Raw genomic sequence first — 27,993 nt, 5'->3', positions numbered from 1 at the left:
CAGTCTGCCCTACAGTTTGATTTAATTGACTCATAATGCAACACAAGCTTGAGGACAAAACTCAAAAACAGTCATAAATTTCAAAATTTCATGGTATCCAGTGATTTAAAACAAAGATTTAAATAGAAACAGAACAAGCTACAACTTAAGAACAAACCTTTCAAAGGGATAATAAACATGCACCCGTGAGAGGCTAAAGCACAGAAGCCCACATTTAAGACTAAGAGCAAAACAACGCTTAAAAAGAACAGGTTTTCACTCGTCTGACTTGGATTTGTAATATTAAGGCACTATATAGCTTAAATAAGATTGTTCATGGCTGTTAAGTGTTCAACAGGAGTCAACTAAAATAATGTTACAATTAAAAAAAAATGGAAAAAAGTTCAAACTACATCAAACAAAATAAATCTTACTGTACAGAGTGAGAAGGCTGATAAGTGTTTGGCCACTGAAGTCAAATGAACTAATGTTATGTTACATATGAAACAATATCCTCTGTCGCATTACTTTCTGCTGTGAGATGAATTGTTTAGCTCCACCTGATTGCCTGTTATTGCCGGATTATTGTGGATAATCCGGCAATAACTGGCAAGGCTGCCACTGAAACTTATGCGAGCAGCCTACATGATCTAAATCCTCTCTAAGGCTTCGTGTGTAACGGGTTATTCTGAAGAGTGAAGCAGCTAAAAGTACTACTTTTATTCTTTCCACACATCTTAAAACTGTGATCTGATGAGTAAAAACACTCTTAACTATGTAATTCCTACTACTTGAAAGTGTAATGAAGGGAATATTTTCAAAGGAATGGCAATGTGATGAAGTTGTGGTCAAACGTGTAAAAAGAAAATCCTGTGAAAGTGACCTTAACTGTGTTAAGACGAAAAGCAATTTATCTTAAACTACAGCCAAATCAAGGCTTTAAAGGTGAAATGTGGACATTTTTAAAGCCACTACAGTTATTATGTGATTACAGCATCTCTCAAACAACTGGGAAAAAAAATTAAAACCTTCACCAGGGGGCGTCAATGTCAGACATTTTTAAATTCCTCACATTCCTCACACAAAAGGATAACCCTCTTTATCATATATTTATATAAATTCTTGTAGCAATAACCACAATTTAAAGGAACAAAGCCAGAAAGATTTAGGGCATAAGAATTTTCTCTGTGCTCTTGTCCAGTCTGGAAGTACTGGAAGAGAAAGTAGCACGTAACTAATGCCGGCCTTTAAGGGGAATTCGTTCAGAGCACAGAGATATGGAAAATCACCTCTAAAGAAATTTAATTGATAGATAGATCCATAATTCTTTAAAAACTGAGAATTCATTTAGTTAAAAAATGTTTTAGGGGCCTTTGTAAATATAAAATTCAATCTTTTACATAGTAACGTTCAGCAGAAAACCTCAGGTGTAACAGAAAACGTTAATGATACCGTGTTTTCTGGTTTATGAGGAACTGAGACGTTGTTAATGTCATGAGTTCCACTTGTGCTTTTTCTGTCAAATGCACTATTAAGACCTCTTAAGAAGGCGAGGACAACAAAATAGAAGACTAAACTTTTGACGTTCTGAAGGTTATGTATGGATCCGGCCATGTTTTGGTTTTTTAATAATTGTGTTTCCAACATGAGAACAAGTTTCTGTGAAAGAGTTCTTGAGGAGGTCCCCAGAAGTGTTCCCCCGAGGACTGACGAATGAGTTGAAGTGGTTGTGTGTCCCGTCTTGATTAAAGGAAATCTCCCAAGCTTTATGAGTTCACCATGGATGAAATGATATCCAGCAAACTATCGAGTCCAAAAAGGTAGCCGTCTTCTCTGTTCCCCTCCACCCAGGAAGCTCGGTGGGTCAGTTCCTTCCCCTCGGGGAGAGGTGTGGTTTTCCCAAAGTCAATCATCCAGACTTTGGCTCGTCCGTTACGGTCGTGAACGAACAACAAGGAACTGCCGATGACCTGGCAAACACACAGAAAGGCACAGAGATGAATGAGATGAGAATACAGGAAATAAATAAATGTAAACAAGTTCCTTCTTTTCTTAACACCCTACGTGTTTGTTTACATCTTTTAGAAATCTCACTTCCTGTTTTGTGACATCAGTGTCCTTCATGTCAGCTAGTATTTATATTTGAATTTGGGTGTGTATGTGTGTGAGAGAGTGAGCAGTCATGTTTCCTTAATAATTCAAGCTAAGATTGAACGTAAAATCAAATACAGGACTGGAGTAGCCAATCTGAAAGTATGAGCTACGTGACATCTGAACATGTCTGAACTTGGACATTTACACAAATTGAGTGTGACAAACCCAACCTGTTTACAGCTTTATTATGTTAGTTAGTACATGTTAGTACATTTTGTTCAGAATTTCTTGCTTTTTGATCATAAAATTCCTTACAGAATAAACAAATACATAGTGCAGGCAATAGAAAACACCATAAATAAATGTATATGCACTCAGAACTCACATATTTGTATATGAAAAAATGTATACAAATAAACTAACTAGTGTGCCCTTACCTCATGAGTTTTGAAGAATGGGGACATCTCCAGAGTGCCTCTTATTTCCTGCAGCCGGGACAGATAAATATTCTGAAAAACAGAAGAAAAAAAAAAAACAAGCTTTAATGGCACGTTCCAACAAACCGTTAGTATTTTTTATCTGGCAGATCTGAGCTGTGTTTGTATGTGTTCAGTTTATTTCAATGATGTAAACAATATACAGAAGTACATTTAGGACAGAAACGAAAAAAAGTGCAATACAAAATAAAGCAAAATACAACCTTCAATATCGCTTCGGCTATTCTGATTCAGTTACATATCGAAACAAAGTGGGAAGAAGTGCAGAATATGGAGCGATGTACAGTCTAATACCTGCTTTTAATTGTTTAGTAAGCTGTTGTGGGTATTGTGCGCACATTTCTATGTAACCTCTAGTCTTGAATTAAAAAATGCTCGGGCTGGTTATGTGTTTTACTGCTTGGTTTAAGGTTAGGTTTACATTGTGGTTATGGTTTTGGTAAGATTCCAGGAAATGAATGTAAGTCAATGTTATGCCCTCTGCAGTGATGCGTGAGTGTGTGAGTATTACCCATGTGGTAATTAAACAGTATTCAAGGCCACTGACGCACATTCAGTAAACCAGACAAACACACTCACCAGTATATCCTTGTTTCCTTTTACAAAGTCGTGGAAGGCCGCGGTAACTTGTTCTCTCGTCTTTGTTTTCTTAAAATCTCTGTTCACCGTCCCGTCCTCCTTCTGCAGAGGAGAGGGTTAGCATGAAAACTGGCTTAATGAGAAAGTTCGACATTAGTTAGCATTAATAACACATGACAAAAAACCTTTGGGGAAAATACAAGATAAACTGTTTAAGCTGACTTTTCTATCCAATACTGAACTTCTAGACGTACTGAAGGGAAGAAAGGCGCACAGGAGATGAAAGGAGGGGACGGAGGAAAGGATGGACAAGAAAAGCAGAGCAAACAATCTGCGGAGGAAAGGAAGCAGTGGGACATTTATAGAGGCTTAACCTTAAAGTAGCAAAAGGTCTTTGAGTCTTTGGAGAAAAACCCTCTTAGCGTAATTTCTGGAGCTGTTTGACAAACAATACAGCAACAAATAATGTTTCAGTTAATTTAACAATTCTTCTAAATCCACACACTCTCATGAACATGTGACAAATGACCTGTAATAGTCATCCAGTTTGCTCTCATAAAACTGAAGCAACAATTTTGAATAAAAGTAACAAAAATATATAAAATCAAAGTGTAGATTCAATGTATACCAATTAAGTAAAATTAATTTGATTACATTAAACATAACATTTTACACTGTACCGATGGAAAATTAAATGTAATCCAGTTACTTAAAGTCAGCATTTTGTGTGTGAATATTTCTTGAGGGTAAGCGTCACTTTCAGTATGTACTTTTATGTCACTGCATATGAAACCTGATGGGTAAACCAACTACTTAGATAATTTGTGCTCTTTCCATTTAAGTTGCTTTTTAACTGCCATTTGTGGGTTTTTGAAAGTTTTGAAAGTCATAGGCTAAAACACAAGCTTCTATTTAAAAATAGTCTTTTCTGGGGGCAGCAGCGTTGGGGGGAGTGGAAGGTGGCAATGTGGTTTGTTGCAAGCTAAAAAAAAAAAAAAAAGACATCTAAAAAACTGCCACGCACTAATTTTCTGTTGGTCGACCGATTAAATAATTGTGTCAGCTATTACAACCTTTACCTTTACGTAGTCACATACAAGCTGCAGTTCTGACTGCCAGTTTAAGAATTCTGCACATGAACTGAGAGCCGCAAAGGAGAAATGCACACATCAAACATTTTTGTTCAGTTTTTGTAGTTGTAAAGTCTGTAGAAGAAGATCAACCAGTTTGTTAAGTTAGGAATAAATTAGCTTTTTCTTATTTTGCTTGCTGCCAGGCAACAAGATACTATTTAGAGACAAAACTTCTTTTCCCTTTACTGTTCAAGTCTGAGTACAGAACACACACACACACACACACACACACACACACACACACACACACACATTATACCTAATTATCCCATTTTCACATAGTTAATAGAGACAAGTTGACACGGACAGATTCCCATTTGCAAAGAGAGGCTGTGAAGCACAGTCACATGCAGTACTTCTAGCACACACACACACACACACACACACACACACACACACACACACACACACACACACACACACACACATTTCTGTTTCTGGGGGATAGCCCTTAGAGTCATGGCAACAGACCACCGGGAGGCTGTGAATGTCCTTATATAGCCACATCCCTCAAGGAGACAAAGATTTGTGTGAGTGTGTGTGTGTGTTTGTGTGCGCGTGTGTGTGTGTTTGAGCTCATACAATGTCACTTCCAGATGCCAAGGCCTATACAGCTGTCACAGACAGGCCGTATGTGCAACAAAGGCATTCATGCACAAACATATACTTGAGAGGAAGTTTCTGGTCAAACAGGAAGTTAGATCATGACCCTGGGAGATAGACGCACACAAGATCCTAAAATAGAAACACACAGAGAACTGGAAGAAAAGAGGGAAGGAAGCCCCCCCCAGTCTCACACGCACACCCACGCACACCCACACACAGTCTTACCTTGACCCCCTCTATCCTAAATCCCAGGGTTGCTGTTGAGCTAATAGTCTCTCTCCACTGCATGTATCTGGGTTTGGTCACTGCCTTCTTGTCATTTTCCTCAATTGTAGGTGCAGCAGGATCCACTTCAATCATTTTCTGATACATGTCAGGTCTTGGAGAGGGTTTCTTGCGAGCCTTGGTCAGCTCTTCCTCAAGGTAGGTCCTGAAGCACAAAAAAAAACACCGCACAGGTGATGAGTGGTGAAAGGAAGAGGAGGAGATAAGTAGGCGAGAGATGAGAGGTAGGCGGCAAAAAAGAGAGGAGGATGATGGTCTGTTTCCAAATAACATGACACAGCTGTTTGGAAGAAATTTTCCTCACAGATATTTGCAGCAAAATTTACAGCTGATATCTTATTTTTCATCAGCCTTATCTGTCATTTTACTTTCCAAGGGTTATAAACACTTGACATCTGCAAGAATCATTGACACGTTAGCCCTTTTTGTGAAGAAACAGGAGCTCTTTAATTCAAATGATCTCATTTATATAAAAAACAACCATGGTTAGCCAAACCTATTGAAAAATAAAAAAGGAAGAGAAATGGTAAAATTAAACCAACTAATCAGACTTTGTGTACAAAAAGGGAGCATTACAGATATTTCTGATGGTGTTACAACCTAATACAGTTGTTATTTTGTAAGTATAAAGGTTATAATAACCTGCTACAACATTAACCATTTATAACTGTATCTCTAAACTGTTTCGGATGGATATATATGTAAGGTTCAAATAACCCTCACAAACAGGCCACAGCGTTAAAGCCATCACAGTTACTTATGTACGTGAAATATAATTAATCGCTTTATCCTCTCAGTCGCCGTGTTGTGTAAGGATGACTGTGTCACCATGCATTAATGTGTTCTCTCACCTTACTCCCATCTTACAGTCCATCACACATGGGTAGTCAAACTCAGCCAGCAGATCCTCCATCTGGTTGTATTTCTGGCCGTCTTTCTCTACGTCTCCATGGTAACCAGGGACGTAGGGGCGAAGCACGTCCTTCATCAGGAGGGACAAGCAGCGCTGCTCACATTCACAGTGTTTCTAAAAGATACCATTAAGGAATCAGCGTTTTATGCTCTGCGCTGCAGATCATTCAGTATGAAGATTTTTAAAGTCAGAGTGGATTTTAAGCAGATTTTTGCGCAGTGACACAGAGCTGCTTAAGGGGCAGCTAAACGGTTGCTTACTTTTAATATGCGTCCATTTGCTCCCGCCTTGAAACTCCCTGTGAAAAGACAGAAATTCATTATAAATGTGCAGAAAGAGTCCTGAGTAACTTGCTGTAGGTCATCGGGAGTAAGTGAGAGTAGAAGCTGTGACTCTTTTTACAAGTGAATGTGCAAGACAGCAGTTCAAAAAAGATGTTTACAGATGTTTCCAGTAGAGACAGAGTGCAATTAAGTCCCACTCACACTGGAGGAGAAAACAATTATTGGCTTTGTGAAGTTGCCTCTTCTGTCAAATAGCAAAGAAAAAAGAAAAAAAAGGAACAATCCCTAAAAGCTGCAGTGTACAGGGATGCAAGAGCAATAGGAAACCCAGACCAAAGTTTTATAAATTACCAAATCAAAAATCTTTAACCTTTAATGAGAAAAAAACTGAGATGGGAAAGCCTGAGAATGAGAATGCTGCTTCCTACTGTTGTGGTAATGATTTTGCCAAATGTCAGTTTTAGGCTGGCATATTTTTATAACTTAATCAGCACAAATATAGCCAGCTACATGTATTTTGTTACCATTTTAGCCTTCAGATGTTTACTGCATGCCCACGTTTTCCCCTCCACTAGCCTAGTTTTAGGAATGACACGTTGTGCACGATCTCTATTCCCACAAGTATTCCCACAGACTCCCCTGAGGGCCCTGACCACAAAGAGCCGGCTCCAACAAAGACAGACCTGCCTGTCTACATATTTTCTAAGAAAAACTGCGTCTGAGCCCACCACCGAGACAAAAAAACCCTAGCCAGCTGACCACCAACAAGTACGTATGACAGTGTGTGAAAGAGAACCCCAAAATTAAAACTATATGAAGCCAAATTTTATTAAAAAACATCTCTACAGTACTCTGATTTGCTTGCTATACTGCAGTTTCCGAATAGAAACAAATAGTATGCCTGATGAAAGTTGTATTCTAGAAGTGCTGATGTCATACGCTTAAATGGACAAGCCCCCGATGAGTTTGCTGTTTTAGTTCTGTATTTATTCAGAGAAACCTGTGTGTGTGTTCCTGTCTAGCTATCTTTGTGAGGACCGAAATCTGCATTCTACTATACTTGTAAGAACCAACAGTCACAAGTTTGAAGGCCTTTTTGAGGCTCAAAATGTGGTTTTAGTGTCAGGGTTACAATTAGGTTATGGTTAGGGTCAGGGTTAGGGTTAGGCATTCATTTTTAATGGTTAGGGTAAGGGGCTAGGGAAACCATTATGTCAATGAAGGTCCCCACTAAGATAGCTGAACAGACTTGTGTGTGTGTGTGTGTGTGTGTGTGTGTGTGTCCTACCTGCATGCCCTGCCAGTTGAATCCATGGATATTTCTTCTTGAAGGACATGACAAATGGCGACCAGTGGACCATGTTTTTAATCTTCTTCCAAGACTTGTGCTGCAAACACAAACATGTACATTGTTGATTATTACTTACTTGGATGTGTTGCTGTCACATTCAGGAGGAATTCAGCCATAAGCTCTGCCACAAATGACTTGTGTACCATAAAGCTGCCTGCCTAAGTTCTTTATTTTAGTTAAGCTATTCATGATCACTAGCTCAAGGCTGTCCGACCTCAACCCGTTTAAACCGAACTCCACTGTTTGTAAAATGAGTGAGTGCAATATTAATATTTGCTCTTCTGCTTATGCAACTTTTGTAAAACAACTTCAGTCTACTTCAGTCTCAGAGGGACTGTACTGCAGGTTCTCCTCTAAACCTTTCGGGTGATCCAGTGTTTAATGACCGTGAGAAAAACAAGACTTTAAATCACACATATGTGCACACATACCACACGCACACACACACACGCACACATAGGCGGGTATCCCTGACCCTGGGAGAGCTGCATGGTTCTCCCACACTCGCTGTTATATTTTTTTTACTGCAGTGTTTTAGAACATTTTATCTAAACTCTGGAGGATTGGCCCGGGGTTTCCCCTAGTAACACAAACACACACACACACACACACACAAACACACAGTGTTTCTCCAAAGGCTCTCCCTGTCCTTGGCAAGGACACATTGAACTGCGGGACTCCTGCCACACATAGAAACACAAACACACGGACACTCATTCACAAAATGAGGCCTTCTGTCTCTGACACACACACACACACACACACACACACACACACACACACACACACAGCTTTCGCAACATAAATATGTTTTCTCTGATCTGATTCATGTCCATCGTTCCCTTTCTCTAGCTCTTAATCTTTGTGATAAAAAAAAAGTCTTCCTTTCAACAGCAACATCCATATTTCAGTAGAAGAAGTAGCCATGTAGAAACATGTCAAAGAGTGGTATTAAGGCCAAACAAGGGAAATTACAAGAAATACTTTACGAGTAAATGAACCACAGGTTATTGTCACTTTAAACGGCACTCTTAACCAAACCTCTCAAATCCATTTGAGCATAGATTTGACTAAACTACTCTTCATTTCTTGTCCTCTTACACTCAAGTAGATGTGCTAAACTTGCAGCCTGTTGCACCTCACTGAAATTACAAACTCTGGCTGAGTACAATCTTTTATGCTTGCAGCATTACATCAGATGGAAAAATTCCACGTCTTGTTCTGTGGGTTTGAACAACGCTTGGCTGTACCACACCGAGAGAGTAACAGAGAGACGCGGCAAAAAAAAGCCAAAGGTTTTTATGGCATCTCTTCAAACGCAGTACAAACAGCCTATTCTCAAATAAATAACCTTCTATGATACGACGCTTAGTTTTAAGAAATAACACAAAAAAACTGAAAACGTTCCACTGTTAAAGATGTGTCCTCTCTCACACAAGAGAGCTCAAACTGGTCTGTGAAGGGAGGAAATAATCTTGTGTCAACAAATAACTGGAGAGGAGAAGAAGAGAAAGGCAGGAGAAGTAAGGAGAAGGATAAGATAAGAGAGAAGAAGACCATAGAAGGAGATATATAACCCCATGTCACATAATCTCGACCCGATGAAAATTCATCAGCTGATAGCATGACTATCTATGGTTAGATGCACGGACACACACAACTTCAGGCGCACGCACTTTCTCCCTCCCTCCTGGCCTTACTGTCCGAGGCAGCGACGAGTTACATGAGGGGTTTTTGCTCTGCACCAGTGGAGGATCAAGAAAAAGAAATAACCTCACTCCCACTAAAAGTACAACTCTCACACATTCACATGTGTGCAGGTCAGCCGAAATGACTCTGAAGAGAGCAGCAAGGCTTGAGTCATCATCAGCACGATGAGACTTTATGCAGTAGAAGGTTTAGTAGCGAGGTTTAGCCATTTCAGTGTGTTGTGCAATTTAAAGAAAAATGGAAAAGCCTCAGTATGATTCAAAGCAGACTAAAGGTGACATCGAACAGAACTCTGCATGTGTCAGGATATGCAAGTATGATTAGACTGTCAACTTCAGAAAAATGGGTAAAAGAACATTAATAATCAGGAACAAACTTGGTGGCCTGCACTTTGTAGACCACCAGCAAACGCCAAACAGAATGATAGTCCCCATCTCCTTTTTCCACACCACTTTTAGCCAGTTAGCGAGTGAGCTGCGGTGTCAGGCTCCAGCTCATAAGTAGCAAAGATCTGCATTTTTCTCCGTGACATCTTTCTACCATGTTTCCCACTGACAGCTTTGTGTGTGCGAGCTGTAGAGGGCAAGAGAGAGCGAGCAAGGAGAAAGTCTGGAGCAACTCAAGTGTGAGTAATAACAGACATAGTTACTGTGTGCAGATTTACAAGCTACAGACATTTGAATTTCATCAGAAGAGGAGAGGGAGGTCTGTAAGACTAAAAACAAACTTAAGCCTGCAGCTATCACAGTGATAGTGCAGGTATATTATTGCACATTAAAGTTTAAAAGTGGAGTAGAGCTGTCAAGCATCACAAAACATGAACTAAGTCCAGCTATGAGAGCATTCTGCAGAAAGCCTTTACTCAAAAAGAGGCTGCATAGGTGAGAGTACCTGCTGCCGTTTGTGGCGGCGGTGGATGATGGCAATAATACAGATGGCTCCAACTGACAAAATAACACTCCATACCGAATACAGCCATGTAGACCACATCATGACCAATCATGTGCCACTCAGCTGGAAAAACCCTCGAGAACGATTATCCGTCCGGCTCTCCCGCAACACGCCCAAACTTGAGCTCTCTGTGCCGAAAAACCGAGCACCTCAGGCTTGCATACTCCTCGTTCTACTCGTGTCCCCACAAGATGTACACATCTGAGTCTGAGTGTGTGTGTGTGTGTGGGGATAAACACTTGTAGATCATTTGTTTGGCAAAACAGAGGACAAACATAATCTGGACATGCAAATACCCACACAGGTTGCAAAGGAGTGTGCGTGATTGGAAGAGAGTCCGAGGGCAAAGTCCTGGAAATGCGGAGAGGTTTCGTGGAAATTCAAAATAAACCTGCGCGTTGGTGTTTATCTGCTTTTAGTTGTTACATGTGTCTGAACGCGTCATTGCGTAAACCTCTACGCTTGTCTTGAGGATGACACAAAGAAAGATTGTGACAGAAGCTGCAACAAGGGCTAAAATAAACTAAAGGAAGCATCCTAAACAGCAGCTCCCACACACTCTGCGCCAAGCCGCTGAAGCTACTGCAATGCACCTTCATCTTGTAACTCAGCACTATTGGGTGCAGCAGAGTGTCACATTTGAATTTTACAAGGCTAGTAAAAAGAAAACACGAGCATGTAAATAAATCTGGACATTCTCTGTCTGTGATTATCTTCTGAAACAATAACTTACCAGCTGACAGATGAATATCACTTTTTATAAGCTATTTAGAAAGAGTTACTTTACAAAACTATTATATTTTTAATTAACAAGTTAACTGTTTCCTGAAATAGTGAAACTGTCTCACTGACAGTAAAATAATACTTTTTTTTACAACCAATTAAAACATAACAGATACAGATTAACCTCCAAAATGTTTGGCTTTTTCTTCATCATTTTTTCAGGGCAGATTATTTACACCAGGGGTGTCAAACATAAGGCACAGGAGCCAGAATGGTATAGACTGTCAACTGTATTTTCATGAATTTTACAGCTTTCCTGCTAATAAAGACCTCCAAGGCCATTTATATCACGCCAAAGTAATACATTAACAATTAAATGGCAAAAAAGTTCCTGTTATCCACTATCTACTACAGAAATGTCTGCTTTTTAAAATGTGTCCACTGTAAAATAAATAAATAAACAAAAACAGAACGATTTTTGTGAATGAACTAGAACTTTCTGCTTTATAATTACAGGACAGTCTGAGCAACGAGCTACCTGAACCTTTTCTGTAAGTTTACACTTTTATCCTAAAGAATCAGTTATCATGTTGTAAAACCATGCAGTTTAATTTATTAATGAGTAAGTTAAAGTACATTAAATGTAATTAAATGTGCAGTTAAACTTCTGATAGGAAGGGAAGTTTCACTAGTCCGGCCCACTTAAGACGAAAGTGAGCCTGTAAATGAGTGTAAAGTGAGTTTGACATCCCTGACTTACACAGTTGATTAATTTGTATCTTCCGAATTGCTACACCACATTTACACTGTCGTCCCTTTATAGCAAATAGTCTGCAAACTGTCCTACCTACTTTAGAGCTTCATTGTTTAAACACTATGACGACCACTTTCGACAGGCTTTGAAACTCCTCTGATGACTGTATGTGATCTATTAATACATGAAGCATTCATCTGGTAGTGTCGGTGTCTCTGGTTTTTTGTTCTGTTTTGTATGTGTGTGGTTTTCTGCACATTGTTTCATGCTTATATGCAAATTGCCAGTCTCCAGATATGTACTGGAAGAAATGCATAAATCCTCTAGGAAAGGCACGATTCTCAAAGTTAGTATTTTTAACTAACTGCAACCCGCGTTTGACATAATGTTTAATTATCACTATTGTTTAATAAAATGGCTTTACTTAAGTATGCACTGGCGCTTATATAGCTCTTTTCTACTCAAACAATCAAAGCACTTATACAACATGTCTCATTTGCAGTCATGCTTTTATCTACGTCTAAGTGCTTTCTATCTAACATTCACATGTCGATGAATGCAAAGTGGAGAAACTCGGCCCAGCGACACTTTAGCATGCAGATTGGAACAGCCAAACATCAACCCACCAACCTCCATCCTGAGCTGTCTTGAAAGTTCTAGCACCATGACTGCAGTCAGTAAATGTGCTGATGACCATCCCCGTCCAACATGTTACTACATGTTGCTCCCCTTTGCTCTCCCTTCCTACATTTCAGGTCAGAATTCGCTGTCTAAAGATAAGCATTCACAGGGGTGTGTTTTCGTGGGGAGGATCACCCATTACTAAGAAACTGGATGCATGTTGGGCAAGATGATTATCAAGTACTCTCTGTCTTCTTCAACCAGATTGGATGAATGCCTTGCATGAGCTGTCTGCCTATTTTTATGAAAATACTTCAGCAAAATAAGTTTTAAACAGCTGCTGAATTTCTCTTTACTTTAAATGAACATCAGCCAGTTCAAATGTTGCTCGGCAATTTCCAGAGATCTTAACTTTGTGGGAATGGGGACTGCAGTGACTGAACGCTTTGGCGCTTAACCAGAATGCGTTGCACGGATGGCTCCGCAAATTAACTGGCAATGGGAAGGCTGGAAATAATGGATCCTGTGGACATACACGAACTTAAAGGCAAAGTTCCTACCCAAATTTAAATAAAAGCAGGAGCTGTAAGGGGAAACTTGAGCTGATCTCTTGAGTCATCATAACAGCTTAAGTGAGTTCTTAAAATGATTAAAGATTACTGGTACAAAGAAAACATCTCCCAACACTTTCCATCAAAATCTCCACTCATGTTTTATAAGCAGTTTGTTGTGTTAAATAATGAATTTAGCTATAGATGCTAAATTTGGCCTATGTATTACACCAAAGCATGAGATGCAATAAACCAAAACAAACTGTGCACATTGTTACACCCGTGTTAATAAACACAACCTATGGGTTTGCTACGAGTTTCCAAGTGTTCCCATGCTTGCCTCTGGCTGTTTGAAAAAGTACTTGCACTTAATTTGTTTAAGTTTGCATTTAAAAAAAAAATAAGGAAAATGAAGATGCGTGCTGCTTGCCAAATGCTGCCCTCTCTGCTCAAAAACCTCCCTGAGAGTCAACACGCTCATCTTCTTCTCACTCTCTCTCCTATCTCCTGTCCCCAGACCAGCTGGATGACAAGGGGAGAGAGGGAGAACTAGTGAAGTTTCCATTGAGAGAGACAGAAAGAGAGAGACAGAGAGAGAGAGAGAGATAAGGGAAATGGTAAGCGAAGGAACTTCTTGCAGACAGGAAGTGGGGGGGTTGCCGCTTGCCTCAGCGACAGTATTTTCCACATCCGCCGCTGACTACAAACAAAAAGCGACAGAAAAAAATGGCCTTGCCCTCTGTAAACGCATGGACGTTTTATTGGCCTCTTGATTATCATGCCTACAAAATGTGCATCACGTTCCTCAGCACATGCGTGCAGATATGCTCTTGTGCAAAATTCGCATTAGACGAGTGACTCCTATAGATTCTACAGCTGGAAAATTATTTCACGCAGTATTAAAACAATTGTTGTTGCAAACCATACGCATAGATGGCGTGGAAATTTGATATTTTTGCCTCGATCAGGAGGCCCAAGGTTGTATAAGGCAACCAGATATCACTCATTTGCATGCAGGGAGTACAGAAAGAAGGGTGGAGAGTGATTTTAAAAAAAGCCTTGGGGGCAAAGGGTGACTCTGGGTTACAAATGTGTAATGTGAAGAAGCAGGGGAAACACTGATGCATGCTGATGTTTTCAACGGAGAGGCACTGAGGAAATAACAAGCCTGATATCGCTCACCACAAGGTCCCCTGCAGATACAAACACTCTAGCTGTCTGAGTCTGCAAACTTTAGAGGCACACACAGACACACACAAACACCACAATCACACTCACAAAATTAAACTGCTCAGAGTGTGATGCAGGCAAAACAACATGCTTGGAGAGAGCATGATAAATATCTTAGCAACCGAGGCTGGCCAGTGGAACAACAGCTTTGCAAAACTGACAGTGAGACAAAGGCGAGAAAAAGGGACACCTAAAAGAAAAAGAAAGGCTTGATGCTGTTCAGCTGTGTTGTAACTGAATGCTGCAGTCAGATAAGGAGACTTATTTCCAAATTGAGGTCAGTATGGAACATTAAAAAGCATATCTGACTCTAGATCTAGGCTTCACTGTGAAACACCTCAAAATGTTGTTTTTTTTCTTTTTTGGGGGGGGTTCTCAGTTTGCTTATGAAAACATGGTTTGTATGCAAGTATCAAATCTACAAGTACTCCTTTATGAGGTGTGCTCTACATCCCTTTTCTAATCAGGTGTCACAACCAGCAGGGGTTCCCCAGTGTGCTGGTATCCAAAGCTGACGATAACGCTCTGAGCCCAAATGTCAGCATCGGTAAGAGGAGTCTGACCTCTCCTCCACTGCCTGGAGCAAATCAAGTCTGCACATGCATGCTCTTTCACTCTCACAAAAAGCTCCAAATAAAGAATTGACCGGTGTTTCCCCTCTCAGACTTAACCAGGCAGGCATTCTGCAGCACACACCAAACTTACAGTCTCTGCCAAACACACACACACTGTACAGCTGTGAGAGGGAAACTCGGTTTGACGTCACAGGGTTGCTAGGAAACTTGCCGCCGTGGTTGTGAAGATTTTCCACTGCAGTACAAACACTGTGTGTGTGTGTGTGTGTGTGTGTGTGTGTGTGTGTGTGTGTGTGCGTGCCAATCAAATTGAGTTACAGTTGTGGACACAGAAATGTATTTTCTTTCAGTGCAGTCCAACACATAAAAACAAAAGTTTAGGGGTTTTGTTTTTTGGTATTGGGAGTGAGTTTAGATTCAAGGTTGGATTAACCAGGCATGGGAAAAATTAATGTTTGGGTCAGAGTGTGACAGCACTTTAAAGCATCAAGTTAAAGTTAGTTTAAGGTAGGCTTGTGAAGAAGAAAAAAAGAGTGCACAGTGTTGCATGAAAAGTATGTACAGCTAGTATCAGCCAGAAGAATTTGCAGTGTGTAGTGTGTACAGAGGGTGTGTCGATTATAGCATCAGTGCATGTACATGTGTGTGTGTAGCTGTATCTGTGTGTGTGTTTAACAGTTTACAGATACAGCAGCATGGGCGTAGTCTTCATTCAAAAAGACATGTTTGATTGCATAATTGATCTGTTTAATTGCTACACCTTTTCAGCAAATGAGGACTGTGGTAAAAAAAAATATGATGCAGTCAGAGCTTTACAGAGAGTAAATATGCACCATGAGTGACAACACACTGTCTGCATCATTTAAAGTGTGACTTTCATAAGTCCTGCCCCACTTCCGTTCCGCTGTAGCTTCTGCTCCACTTAACGTTAGTGTCTTACATCAGGCTTTACAGAAGCTGAGGCTGGAGTGTTCTCTACAGCTTTAACAAAACTCAAGCTCCTATTTTATTAAAAAATGGGGAAAAAATGAAAACATTTGTGTGTGTCAAAGGTAATTTTGCAAATTTAAATACAACTGTGAAAAACAAAAGACGCCCAAACTTTAAAACTTCACAGTAACAGTAAACACGGCAACATGCTGCCATCTTACTCACAGAATAACCGGCAATTTAAAGCTGTGGACTGGTAAAAGTTTTTAGGCCTGCCACTAACAATGAAGCTGCTTTCCATTTAAGAAAAGAAAAACAAAAGAGTGAAATTACACTCCAAACAGCCAAACAGTATTTTGTTTTTAATTTTGTTGTGATATCAAAGATGGCCGAAAATCTTTTAGAAGCAGGAACATTCAAAATGTTTAATGATTAATAAACAATGTAAATATTTAACTTTTACCCTGATCAAAATAGCAGGGTTTTACTTTTCTGTAGCTGTTGTAATATCAAGTTCATATTTTCATTCAATTGATCATTAGGATCATTTGAACCGGTGTCTAAATCGATGCCATTATTCTTACTGATGCACACAATTTCAGTTTAATGCTATTTAACCAAACTAGTTAGTTTTCACTTACATGCAAGTCTATCAAGATCTGTTTAGGTTTAAACTTTAAAGAGAAGCAAACGACTGACTGTCACCCGAAGTGCTGCTGGCTTAATTTTTTATTCCACAGAGCTCAACTGAAATCTTACAGAAAGAAAAAAGGTGCTGATGCCAATCTATGGCAGGTGTCCTTTTGTGAGAAGTCAAGTAAAGCTATGGCAACGCTGGCAGCGCCTGCAGTGTGTGTCTTCTCACCTTGGAGAGATGCCCACCAGTGAAAAGATCAGCCAAGCAGTGTCTATATATGGCTCTGTTCAGATTCCAACCCCTACCAGTTAAGCGTGAACTGACTTCATATAATCCAAAAGCTAACAGCAGAAGCACGTATTAATGAAAACAAAGGTGAAATCAGTGGTAAAGAAAACAAATGCAGCTACATTTGAATACAGAGCATAAACTTTATCTGGGGTTAATCTATTCAAGGGGAGCACATTTGTGTCACACACAAACTTTCATTTTTAAAAAGCACGCATTAAATTTTATCATTTAAAAAAATCTATTTTTGTAGATCTAGCAGTGCTGGTGCTACATTTAACTCTGAATCTATGAATTTCCTATTAGGGTTTCAAATCCTTTATTCATAATATCCCCAAACAATATCCGTGCAGTGTCGTTTCCTTTGGAAAATGCCACACAATGTGTATCCCTGCGCCAAGCTGCCATTAGAAGAAGGCTAAAAACTATTTTCCCTGTAAAGCCAGCTGAAAGCAACATGGCTAATATGCAGTACACTTTGTACAACTTTTCCTGTCGTGCCCTTTTTTTCTGCTCTGTCTCTCTGCCAGTTTTACTGTCGAGCTCACTTTGTTTTTCATTTTTTCTTATTCTCACAGTATCACTCCTCTTCTCTCTCTCCCTCTCCTCTCTCCTACATACCTCCCACACAAGCGAGCATGCTTTATGTGTTTCTGCACGTTTGCCTCTTGCACACACTCACCAGGTTTCCTTAAAACTGTACGGATCAGGAACTGTGACAAAAACATGAATAACCCACACGTTTGACATATCTGCGCCATGAAGAGCTTCTGTCTCTTTCTCTGCCTGGATAAAACCAAAAAACATGACCGGAAATATGCAAAGAGCAATACAAACAATATTCAAATCCACAAGCCAAGATCACTTAAACAAATCGTTTGTAATGCGAGTCGGCTGGTGAGAGCTAGGATATTGGTTTCGGGTGGGGTCATTCGTTAAATATGCAAGAAAAAAGAACGTATTTGCAAGTGAAAAATCTTTGGTCAATCTACCATCTCATCGATTTCATGCGGTAATATGGCTATACACTGAATATTTCAGTAGTTTTTCTGTTGCTGTTTCTGTTTTTAATATAAGCACTTCTTTCTGAAAGCCAGAAACTGATTTTTTAGCACTTATTAAGTGCTAAACAAGAGCCAGCTCTGGGACTGGCACACTGTGTAAGAAACATTAAAAGCAGTTATACAATCCTTCGTTAAGTCGTGTTTCAAAGCAGAAGTGAGATGGCCTTGTGAACCTTTGCTGGCTACAAATAAAAACACATCCGCCCACCCACCTACACACACACTACATACCCAATCAGGCCTCAGCCTCCTCTCAGAACTGCATCCAAGTGCAGGAAAAGCCTAAGTGTGTGTGACTAGCAACTTCTCCAGCTTTCCCTCATTTTGATCCCCCCCCCCACACACACAGACACAGGTTGGGGCACAGAGGTAGCTTTGTCAAAAAATTACTCAGGCAGTGAGCACAGGCCAATTGATACAGAAGCACAGAGCAACATGCACAGGCACATTGAGGTGCACAAAATGAGCCATACAATGAGAGGCTTCTGGTTTAAGGTCGCACTCACGGGCCCCTTTGCTTTCATATAGGCATATTTTAATTGTACTGCAACACCCGAGTTATAAAGTTGCCTTTGTGTGAAGCCAAATGCACAGTCAGCAATGATGATGTTTTCTTCTTTTGATGACTAACGCTGATCCAATGTGCCATTTTTTCTGTTACTGTATTGTGAATGTAGTGATTGCATCATTCGGTGGGAGCCGATGGTGATCGGTGTACGCAGTGATTGTTTACTACAGGCTTGTAAAAAGATTTGGGGAAAAAGCACACTGATAAGCATCATTTTTCAGGACAGTTGGTATTAGAGAGTCTCGCAGAGACAAACTCCTTCCAGGAAAAGGTAAGTTATAACATCACATCAGCAGGTTTAGTGTTTCGTAACCTGTTGGACTTCCATTAAAAAAGAAGGAAAAGGAAACTACACGGTGGAGCAGATGCTCACATGCTAATATTAAAAAAGTAGTGTGCTTACAGTGTTTCTATTCATACAAAGGATTGTATTTATTTTACTAAAGTCTCAAATCTGGAAAAATTTCACAACAACCAGCTTGATGCTTGATCTGAAAAAAAAACCCCAAACAAAACAAAACCCCAAAATAAAACAAAAAAACAACAATAAAAGCAGACCAATAGATACACCCAGCATTACCACCATGCTACTCCTGGCATGGCTTAAAAATATTTTGAGATTATCTTTGTTGATACAGTCTTATTATTTTATTTGTGACAGTCATTTATCAAAAATGTTACAAAAACTTTAGCTTTTCCATTATTTTCAATTTTTTTAATGAAATGTTCATATTATTCACACAACATAAAATTCAGTGCTTAACCTGATTTTAAAAAAATCTCTGCTCCCCTGCAAGAAGCCAAAAAAGGGACAAAATAGTTTTTTGTTTTTTTTTTAATAGTTATTTACCTAATTTGTTTTAACTTGTCAGCAAACTACGAGTCTTTGTTTTCATTCTGCAATCCTTAATGACTGTGCCAGTTTCTTTCATAGTTTCTCGTCTATTACAGTGTGTGTGTTTCATGTGTGTGTGAGGGGGCAAGCAGAAAGCAACAACGGAGCTAATCAGAAATTGTCGACTCGACCACAATAATTGTTGCTGAACAAGTTTTAATTAGCCTAAAGCCAAAGCGGCGCCAACCCCAAACATCTGTAAGTCTGATGGGAGTGAAGCTGACCACACATGACGCTTAACAGCAACTTCATTTCAAAAGCTCAAAAGTTCAAAGACAATCTGTTAAAAGAAAGGTGTGCAGAGTTAGCGCCATTGCAAACCATTTACTCTCAACAAAAGTAAGAAACTGAGGGCGGGGTGATACAACATTTTTCCTACATTTTCTCAACAAAGAGGCATGCTACAGCTACACCACCAGCTGCTGTTTGTCAGTCAACAGTTCATAATCCTACATCCTACAGTATCCTTTCCTCCTCATCAGTAAGTTTTGCATTTTTTGTCATCGTCACTTACTGATACAGCTATATATAGTTGTTGAGAAAAGTGCAGATTTTCCAGCTTAGCTCATCCAACGGGAATGGTTATGAGACCCTGACATGAAAGAATGCTGTGGTTATGAGCTAGTTAAGATCATACTCCACTGTGAGGTCAACAACACAACTTCCATAAACTTACAACACCATCTTACAACATGCCAGGCTTTTGGTTTCCTTTTGTGCACACAGCTTCTGTATGCAGCGCTACATGAATGGACAATCTCTGTGGTCAGACCTTCAGTTCACAGATCACACTTCAATTTTAGCGCTCAAGATGTTTGTTCCATTATGATGCATTAGCTAGGAAACTCAAGCTCTTTGAAGCATGCTTCAAATAACCAAAACCAGCGAGCCTCTGAATGGTTGGAAAGTCATTAAAATGATGGCGCCACTTGTATTAATTGTGATATGGCTGTAAGTATGTTGGTTCTTTGAGAGGAAGAACATTATTATCTGTTCCCTAGCTTTCAAGAAGAACCCATCCCTGACATTTCCTGTGTGCATTTCATGAGACAATCTTATTAGAAGTTTCCAATTAAATTGGGTCCACTGAATAGCCAGCAGGCTGTAGATACAGTGACAAACAAGCTCAAATCTCAGATTTTGAATCCACTTACTGCTTTCTGCTGAGAACTGAGGAATGCAGGGTTGAGAAGCTGTTCTCCTTTCTCCGTGTCACTGGAAATATCCTCCTCCGACTCCTCCCACGAAGAGGAGAAACCGGCTGAGGAGGCAGAGGACGATGACAGCTTCCTGAGAGAACGAGCGGAGTTTGGCACGGGGCTAGAACTGGGGCTAGGCGAGCAGCTTCGCCCCTGGTCTGAGCAGGAGCCTTCAGAAGTTTGAGGCTGGTTTTCCAAACCGTGGTCAGTTACTATGACGGCAGGGATGGAAGAGTGGTTTGAGGTGTGCTCGGTCATGTCGAGCAAACAAGGGGTGCTCTCGCTGCTTTGTGCCTGGGACATTTCAGGATTAACCTCCAACGTGTGTCGTTCTGGCTGGAGCAGCATTTTAGTACACAACAGGTCCTCTTTCTGATCCATCAGATCTCTTTCATCTCCGAACAGTTGCTTGCTCTCTGTTTCCATGTCCATCAGTACTTCTCCCTCTTTTTTCTCTGTGTCTGTCATTCGATCTTTATCAAATGTCTCAAGAAAACCTTTATCAAACAGTCCATCTAAACAGGGAGTTTGCTTTAATGTTTCTGAAAGGCAGTCATTTTGTTTAATCAGTGTCTTGTTGTCTGTATTTGATTTAGTGCTGCTGCTGTCCCTCTCACCATCACTCTTTCCTCCTTCGCTTCTTTCTCCTTCCTTTGTTTCTTCATCCCTTTCTCTCCCATTTTGGACAACAGAGGGGGCTTTAATTTCTTGTGGGTGAGTCATTAGGTGATCCAGAGCTGTGTTTCCTTTGCCAGGATCAGAAGGAGTTTGTTGAGTCACTCGTCTGGGAGACCGAGGGCTGCGCTGGAGCTCACTATTAAGTACCTGGGCACGGATCCCAGAAATGTGGGCCTCAAAAATGCCAACTTTTCCCCTCACCTGCACAGAGAGAACATTGAAACTACGGTTTGATTTTCTTGGTCTTACTGCAGAGAATTATGCTTTGATGCATATTTGTGTTTTCAATATTTGGTTTAAATAGTTTAGGATTTCACAGGTGTAGCAGAGTTTTAGAAAATGTCAGAAAAATAAACAGAGAAGAAGCAACTGAAAAAAATATCATAACAAAAAACACCAATATTAAGAAAACACAGCAGGAATGGCCCACGGCGCTCAAATTTTCCATCGCCTGGCATTAAACAGAGTACTTGAGAAATGGGCCACTGGCACGCTACAACTTCAGTGTGTGACTGTCTGCAGTTTCACAGTCAGTTCTAAAGTATGTTGGCATTCCCCTCAGTAAGAATAAGGAGAAAGAGGGTGAGGGAGCATAAATGTCAGGATGAATTTAAACCAACAAAAGCACTTTTGTTCAATTTGTATTGAAATCAAACTGAAAGAAATCTAATTCTGGTCCCTCTTTTGTTTATTCAGTGCACAGCAACCTCTAAAGAAGCCAAGTTGAGTTAACTCACAAGTCTCAACATATTATAGAGTGCCTATTTTCTTTAATAGTTTATGCATGATGAAAACCAATAAATGGAAGTGGATTATATTACATAAAAGCTGTATTTGTTTTAGTAAATCCCACTAAGTTTTGCAACTTCTGTTTTCAGGAAGACCTGACGATAATCCTGTAACTGTTTTACTGAATGACATGCAGACAGCTTTTCTATACACATAAAACCACATAAAAACACAGAAAGAAACAGCTGAAAATGCATGTGGCCTACCTTTTACTTTTCATCGTCATCACCTACAGCTGTGTAAGAGTAGCTATGGTGGCATTGACGTGACTGCCCCAGCAAATCAAATTAAACCAGGAAATCCTTCTATTTTTGATTTAATTGCTTTGTTGCATAACTGCATTTTTTGGATGCAGACAGAAATGGTGGTAGATGTAGCAAGTATTTTTGAAAAGTTGATAAAACATGCTGAGAATGAGGATGGACACAATTGAAAAGCACAGGTCTGATCACCTCAACGTTCTGCAGCTCTCTGTGAATCTGCAGCAGCTGCGCTTGGCGTCTCCTCTCCTCTCGCTTCTCTCCTCCTCCCGTCTCTCGTCCCCTCTCCTCGTGGCCGTCTTCGTCCACTCTATCTTCACCGCCAGGCGAGCTCAGGCGTCGGACTCGCTGGCCCACATTGACTCCTAGGAGCTCCGGGCTTCGCGGCGAGGGGGAGCGAGCGCGAGGTGTGGGGCTAGGCGAGCGCAAGGGTGAAGAAGGGAAGATAAAGGTTTGACCCAAGCCACGAGGGCTTGTCTAAAAGGAAAAAATACAAAATAAAACAACATGGGATTTACTAACAGGAGATGTAAAACAATATGAGCTGTACAATATATAAAAGATAAATAATCTAAGCAGTTTCTATTTCGCATTCCCATACTGAACTACAACAAGTGGAAATTGTAGCATCAAGGTAAAACCTAGTGTAGTTTCAGTGAGATAATTAAATCAATCTCAGTTGCATACCACTATTATCTTACTGGCATCAGCTTTCAAGGTGTTTTACTATTGCTCTAGTGCTTTTGTCTAGACAATAATCTACTAGAAAAAGTTGGAAAATACATGAACAGTCTCTTCAGATTTTGGTGGATGTGATGAACAGGCTACCTGTGGACTCGTTGGGCTGTAGAGACCTCCTCCCAGTAACTGGCAGTAGGTGCTCCGATCTGGAACTGGCAGCACAGGTCGGGCGGCTGGTGTGATTCGGGCTCGAGAGCTGGTACTAGAGGAGCCTGGCTGGGTGTGAAACTGATTACCACTGTGGAGATGTGATATGAAGAGACGATAAGACAGGGTTTATTTTTAGGTTAATGTGATTCAATAAGTTGTAATTATATTAGTAACTAAATAAGACACATCAGTGAAACCTAGACTTGAAATAAAGATGGCATTCATTGACAGCACACAAGTATGTGCCCCTTAAAGTTATTAATTGCTCTCTAAAGGAGTACAAACAAAAAAAGAAATCCTGTTGGTCTGGTTTAACGGCTACATCAGCAGCCAAATATGTTTAAAGTATACAATTCCCATGCGAAAACTTTGTAGGAAATCTGTGTATTCTCTCAACTGTTAAAAGCAAATGAGACTTTTGAGAAATCCCATACCTGTTCATGACTCCGTTTAGGTTCAGGGCAGAGGCTGCCATCCCCGCGGCCAAGCCAGGGGCTTTGAGTGCTGGGTACACATCTGACAAGCTCCCCTGAAGCTGCAGGGAGGTCTGGAGATCAGCTTTCAGTGGTTCCTCTGCATATAGTCACAGAAAAATCTGTACCCAGCGCTAAAAAAAAGTCAAGGGAAGTTTGTTTTAGTATGTCAAAGCCATGTTATGAATAAAAATCAAAATAACAAACAGTCTTTAAGATAATCCTTTGTACATAAAAGTCCCTTTCCAAAAAGGACAAACACTGGGCCTCCGATTTTCCATTAGTAACTGTGTGATGGACAAAAAGCATAAAACAGAGAGAAAGTGAAGCAGATAAATGAAGGATAAATGCTGCAAGATAAAACATTTCAGTCCCTGGATAAAATTTGCAGTTTTGGCTGTCAATGTTACAAAATTGCAGAGATTTTTATGGTGCTCATTTCAAAATTTGAAAAGCCAGTTTATTCCAGAGTTCACAGCTCATCCTTCAGGGCACTGATCTTTTTTACACCAGGTTTTCATGCTACCGTATACAACTTTGTTATAAAAGGACCGGCGCCACAACTGCCAAAATTTCTCCCAATCAATCTCTCACTGTTGTTTTGCTCTTCTCGGTGCTGCAGCACTTACACTTATTTGAGAAATGAGCTGCAGTGTAAACATGACATGACATTCCTTCAGGGGCGAGGCCTGCAGAAAAATTGCTGAACTGAGGAGACATATAAACCAGCCAACGTGGGAGAGTGAGAAATTATAGTTAAAATGATGGTGTCAGTGTTACAATCCAAAACACTTGTGCATAGTCCCCTTATTGCCTGACAGTAATTAATTAAAGGTGTTCCAGAGTTCAGTTCCTCTTCTTTTTAAAATGATTTATAAAGAATCATATTATTTTAAACTAACTTAGAAACATGTTATTGTAAATAAATCAATATTTTACTGCTGATTCTGCTCAGCCTATTTAAATCTCATTATCATGATGTGACACACAGAAATGTGCTGTCACCGATTAGTACTTCCCTTTTTGCAGTGGTTTTGCTTTTTGCACTCTGATTGGCCAAATTCGAAAAATAATAAAAACATTACAATATTGCAGAAACTGTGTATCTTCTGGTTTATTTTGATATATTTTTCGCATAAAAAATAAATGGAAGATTTGTATACAAATTCTTTATTTTATTTCTAATGTAAAAATCACCTGACAAAGCCAACTAAGTATACTGACTTAGCATATATTAACTCACAGTTAACCTTGAACTCAAGAACAGAATAAGCTTTCTATTATATAATCTATTGTTTCATTCACATACACCTCAATGCATGCAGTTAAGCTGCATAACAGCTTGTAGTTCCATGTCCCGCAGTGGAAAAAAAGCCATGCAAATACTGTGCAACAGAAGTGTTTGATTTGGAGTGGTCAACTGCGCAGCGCTTTCAAAAACGTCTAATTTCTCAGTGGCTCCTACTTTGTTTCTATTTGATTCAACATCATACTTTAAATTTCAAATGCTCAGCTTCAAGCGAGACTGATAAATAAGTGTAGATATTAAGTGTGTTTCCTTCTGCAGCTGAGCAAGATATTTCAGCAACAGTGAAATGGAATGTGGTCAGCCCAGGTAACATAGCTTAAAAGAGACAGAAACACACTGTATATTTTTCACACCAAACAACTAGTTTGCAGGTAAGAACACCCAGCTGAAGCCTGTATCTCTAACAATCTAGAGCTTTTCCAATCTTTTCAGTCAAGTTGGCTTCTCCCAAGCATAACAGGATTCTTGTTCTCGCCACCTTGCCAAAAACTTTTTGAGTCCTGGTAAGTTAGACAGCAGTTTATGAACCAGGGGGTAAAGATGGGATTTCCTCGTTGGGTTGTGACGCAGTTAGATAGAAGCAGAAAAGAATCTCAATGTCTCGCCTCTCGAGTACTTCACAAAACCACCACTCCTACTTTTTTCACACTGTTTAATCACTTGTCTGTGCATTAGTGTTAGTGGAAGCAACACAAAGGCCCACAGGGGATGAGGGAAGTCTGAGAGGGAGACACGGAGACAGTGCAGGATGGATAAAAGAAGGAAGAGAAAGGGGGGAAAGAGAGGTGCTCACGGGCTATTTTGGTTGTCTTTTCTGAACCTCTCATGCAGAAGTAGGGGATTTACTTTCCATGAAACAGCTCGGAGTGAGTAATGAAAAGGCACTGGACACCAGAAACCATTTTCACACTTGCAGATGTGTAGCTGAAACCCAAAAATCTATCTCCATCTCAGGACAACTCAAAATGTTTTGAATATTTAGCTTTGTGGGGTTTGTTGCCCTGCTTGGACCATTTAAATTTAGACTGTTACTAAGAGAGAAATTAAAAAGCCTTAAACAACTGACTGACCGCTTCATAAAGTGGATGAAGGTGCTTCAAATGAGATCAGTCAGATCATATGTAAAGCAAAATGCATCTATTGTGCCACAATGGCCTAAATAAAGGGGCAGGGCATTTCCTGAAAGACAACATTCAACAGAAGAGAAATGAATTTGACAGCTACACTACAACATACTTTATTTCTTTAAACAAACTCAATACAATACACTCGCATTACCACACTTAAACCACTTCAGAGTGTTGTCAGTGCTTTAGCACAGCCTAATGTCTCACACACACACACACACTGAGTGGGACTGCGCAAGCATTCAAACTGTCCGCTTGCCTACACAAGTGGGCAATAAACCTACATGCAATACACTAATAAAAAGGCAGCTGAAGGGGAAAAAAAAGTGTGGAACATGATGATGATGATGACGATGAACGCTCCTTGGAATTTACAAGCAGATATTATAAGGATGGGGTTAACAAAGGTAAAAAGATGATATATTACAGTGACATCTGTTTCTTTGTGAGCTTTGCAGTGTTTACCCTTTTAAAACCTCTCTTTGTGTATTAGGATATTCTGGGCAATGTTACACTTCTACAGTTTATAGTGACTTTGAATGTTTATGTGACTGGCTTAAAAGGATTAAGCAGTACATAAGCAGCTTCTCTTTACAATACATCAACAGATAGATGGGTTTTCTAAATAAAACTGCACATATAACGATAGATGAGAGTGTCCATATCACACACTCCTAGCAGATGGAACACGCAGAGCTCAGTATCTCATTTTCAAAGGGCTTGAGTCGGAAAAATTATAAATAAACTGAGCTCTAGTGATCAGCAATTGTTCTAAAAATGAGGTATTTCTTAAAATTTAACTTTTGCTACCAGCTTCTCCAGTATGCTGATTTGTTATTTTACTGTTACACATCAAAGATAAGTGAATATGTGGGATTTTGGACTCTTGGGTGGGACAAAACAATCATTTATTTACACCAAGCAAATATTCAAGGGAAGGCAGACAGATTAATCAGCAATGAAATAAACTGTATAATCTAATGCTATTATTTATCTCGTAATATCTACTATTATACAAGCTATTGGGTTATATAGCCGCTCAAATTATGGATCTCGTACAAGTTGATAAAATTATTTATAATTTTTTTTTTAAATCTGTCTGCTCTAGATTTATTTTAGAAGCAACAGTTAATGAAATTTAAAGGTTGGCCTATGTAAGGCACAGAAATGTGTATATAAAGACTTTAGAATTTTGTCTATTTAAAAAATGACCTTAACCACTTTTAAAGTCAGTGGCTGTATTTCAGTTTTCCATGAATGGTTACCTCTTGCAGTCATTGGAGGCTAGTCCAAAGCGATTAGATAAGGTATTTGCAATGATTCAGCTTTGATAATTGGGTCCATTTCTGGATCCAGCTCCCACAAAATGTTCTAAAACTCCAGGTTTGAAAACTCAACTTTAGCCTGCACGACGCTGCATAAAACACAAAATAAGGGCAAAGAAAGAAGAAAGCTTCCCCACGTTGGCTTGGCCTCTCAGCCCACCAAAGAGGATGCTACCTCTCCATACCGAGGTGCTGGTATTAAACTGTAATAAAGCTACATCCAGTTGTTGTGATGGAGGTCGTGCCGGTGTTATCTTACCTCAGCCCCGTCCTCTCCAAAGCTGCGGCGGGACGCTTTAATCAGTCTGTGATATTACGGTCATCACCAGCAGCAATATCTCGATGATGAGTCTTCGCTGTCTCTGAGTGTGACACTCGCGACAGCAAACGCACAAAGGCAGCACCAGTCTCTACTCCTGTCTCGTGCGGTTTGACTTTTTTTCCATGAACCAACTTCGACGCAAACGCCTTTTCACCAAAAAAAAAAAAAAAAAAAAAAAAACAATTAAAAAAACCCTCTTCAACAGAAGGAAAAAAAACTTTAAATGTCCCTTCCTTCTGTGAGCATCTGGTTGTTGGTGAAGAAGACTTTAAAGCATTTCAGAGTCGGTCCAGTTGAATTCCCGTCACGGCTTTGCTCTCAGGATAAGCACTTTCTGGTGAGGTTTCTGTTGTCATGTGTTGCTCGACACCTCGCTGCTCGTAGTAAAGCGCTGTTTGTCTG

The 27,993-nt window shown here is 39.9% G+C and overlaps 1 protein-coding gene across 1 annotated transcript; it reads right to left on the bottom strand.

The window, feature by feature from the left end:
• itpkb (inositol-trisphosphate 3-kinase B) lies at nt 1-27,979 on the bottom strand. The gene is made up of 12 exons (XM_006793077.2): nt 27,529-27,979; nt 23,470-23,642; nt 22,973-23,123; nt 22,337-22,621; nt 20,373-21,296; nt 7,659-7,758; nt 6,347-6,384; nt 6,025-6,200; nt 5,114-5,318; nt 3,150-3,251; nt 2,511-2,582; nt 1-1,949 (listed from the first exon to the last, which is right to left on the bottom strand). Exons 2-12 carry the CDS (start codon nt 23,508-23,510, stop codon nt 1,746-1,748), a joined length of 2,298 nt encoding a protein of 765 aa, XP_006793140.1. The 5' UTR covers nt 23,511-23,642; nt 27,529-27,979; the 3' UTR covers nt 1-1,745.
• Between the last annotated feature and the right edge of the window lie 14 nt (nt 27,980-27,993).

This window comes from Neolamprologus brichardi, chromosome 15 (genome assembly GCF_056152115.1).
Source record: "Neolamprologus brichardi isolate AB-2024 chromosome 15, ASM5615211v1, whole genome shotgun sequence".
Classification (NCBI taxonomy): Eukaryota; Metazoa; Chordata; class Actinopteri; order Cichliformes; family Cichlidae; genus Neolamprologus; species Neolamprologus brichardi.
Note: the sequence above shows the minus strand (reverse complement) of the source record. Positions and strands in the feature narration are given on the sequence as shown.

Coding starts and splice junctions, on each gene's coding strand:
- itpkb (XM_006793077.2), bottom strand. CDS start 23,510: ATGGCAGCCTCTGCCCTGAACCTAAACGGAGTCATGAACAG. Junction 21,297..22,336: donor GAGAGCTGCAGAACGTTGAG/GTGATCAGACCT, acceptor CTCTCTGTGCAG/GTGAGGGGAAAAGTTGGCAT. Junction 5,319..6,024: donor GACTGTAAGATGGGAGTAAG/GTGAGAGAACAC, acceptor TTTGTGCTTCAG/GACCTACCTTGAGGAAGAGC.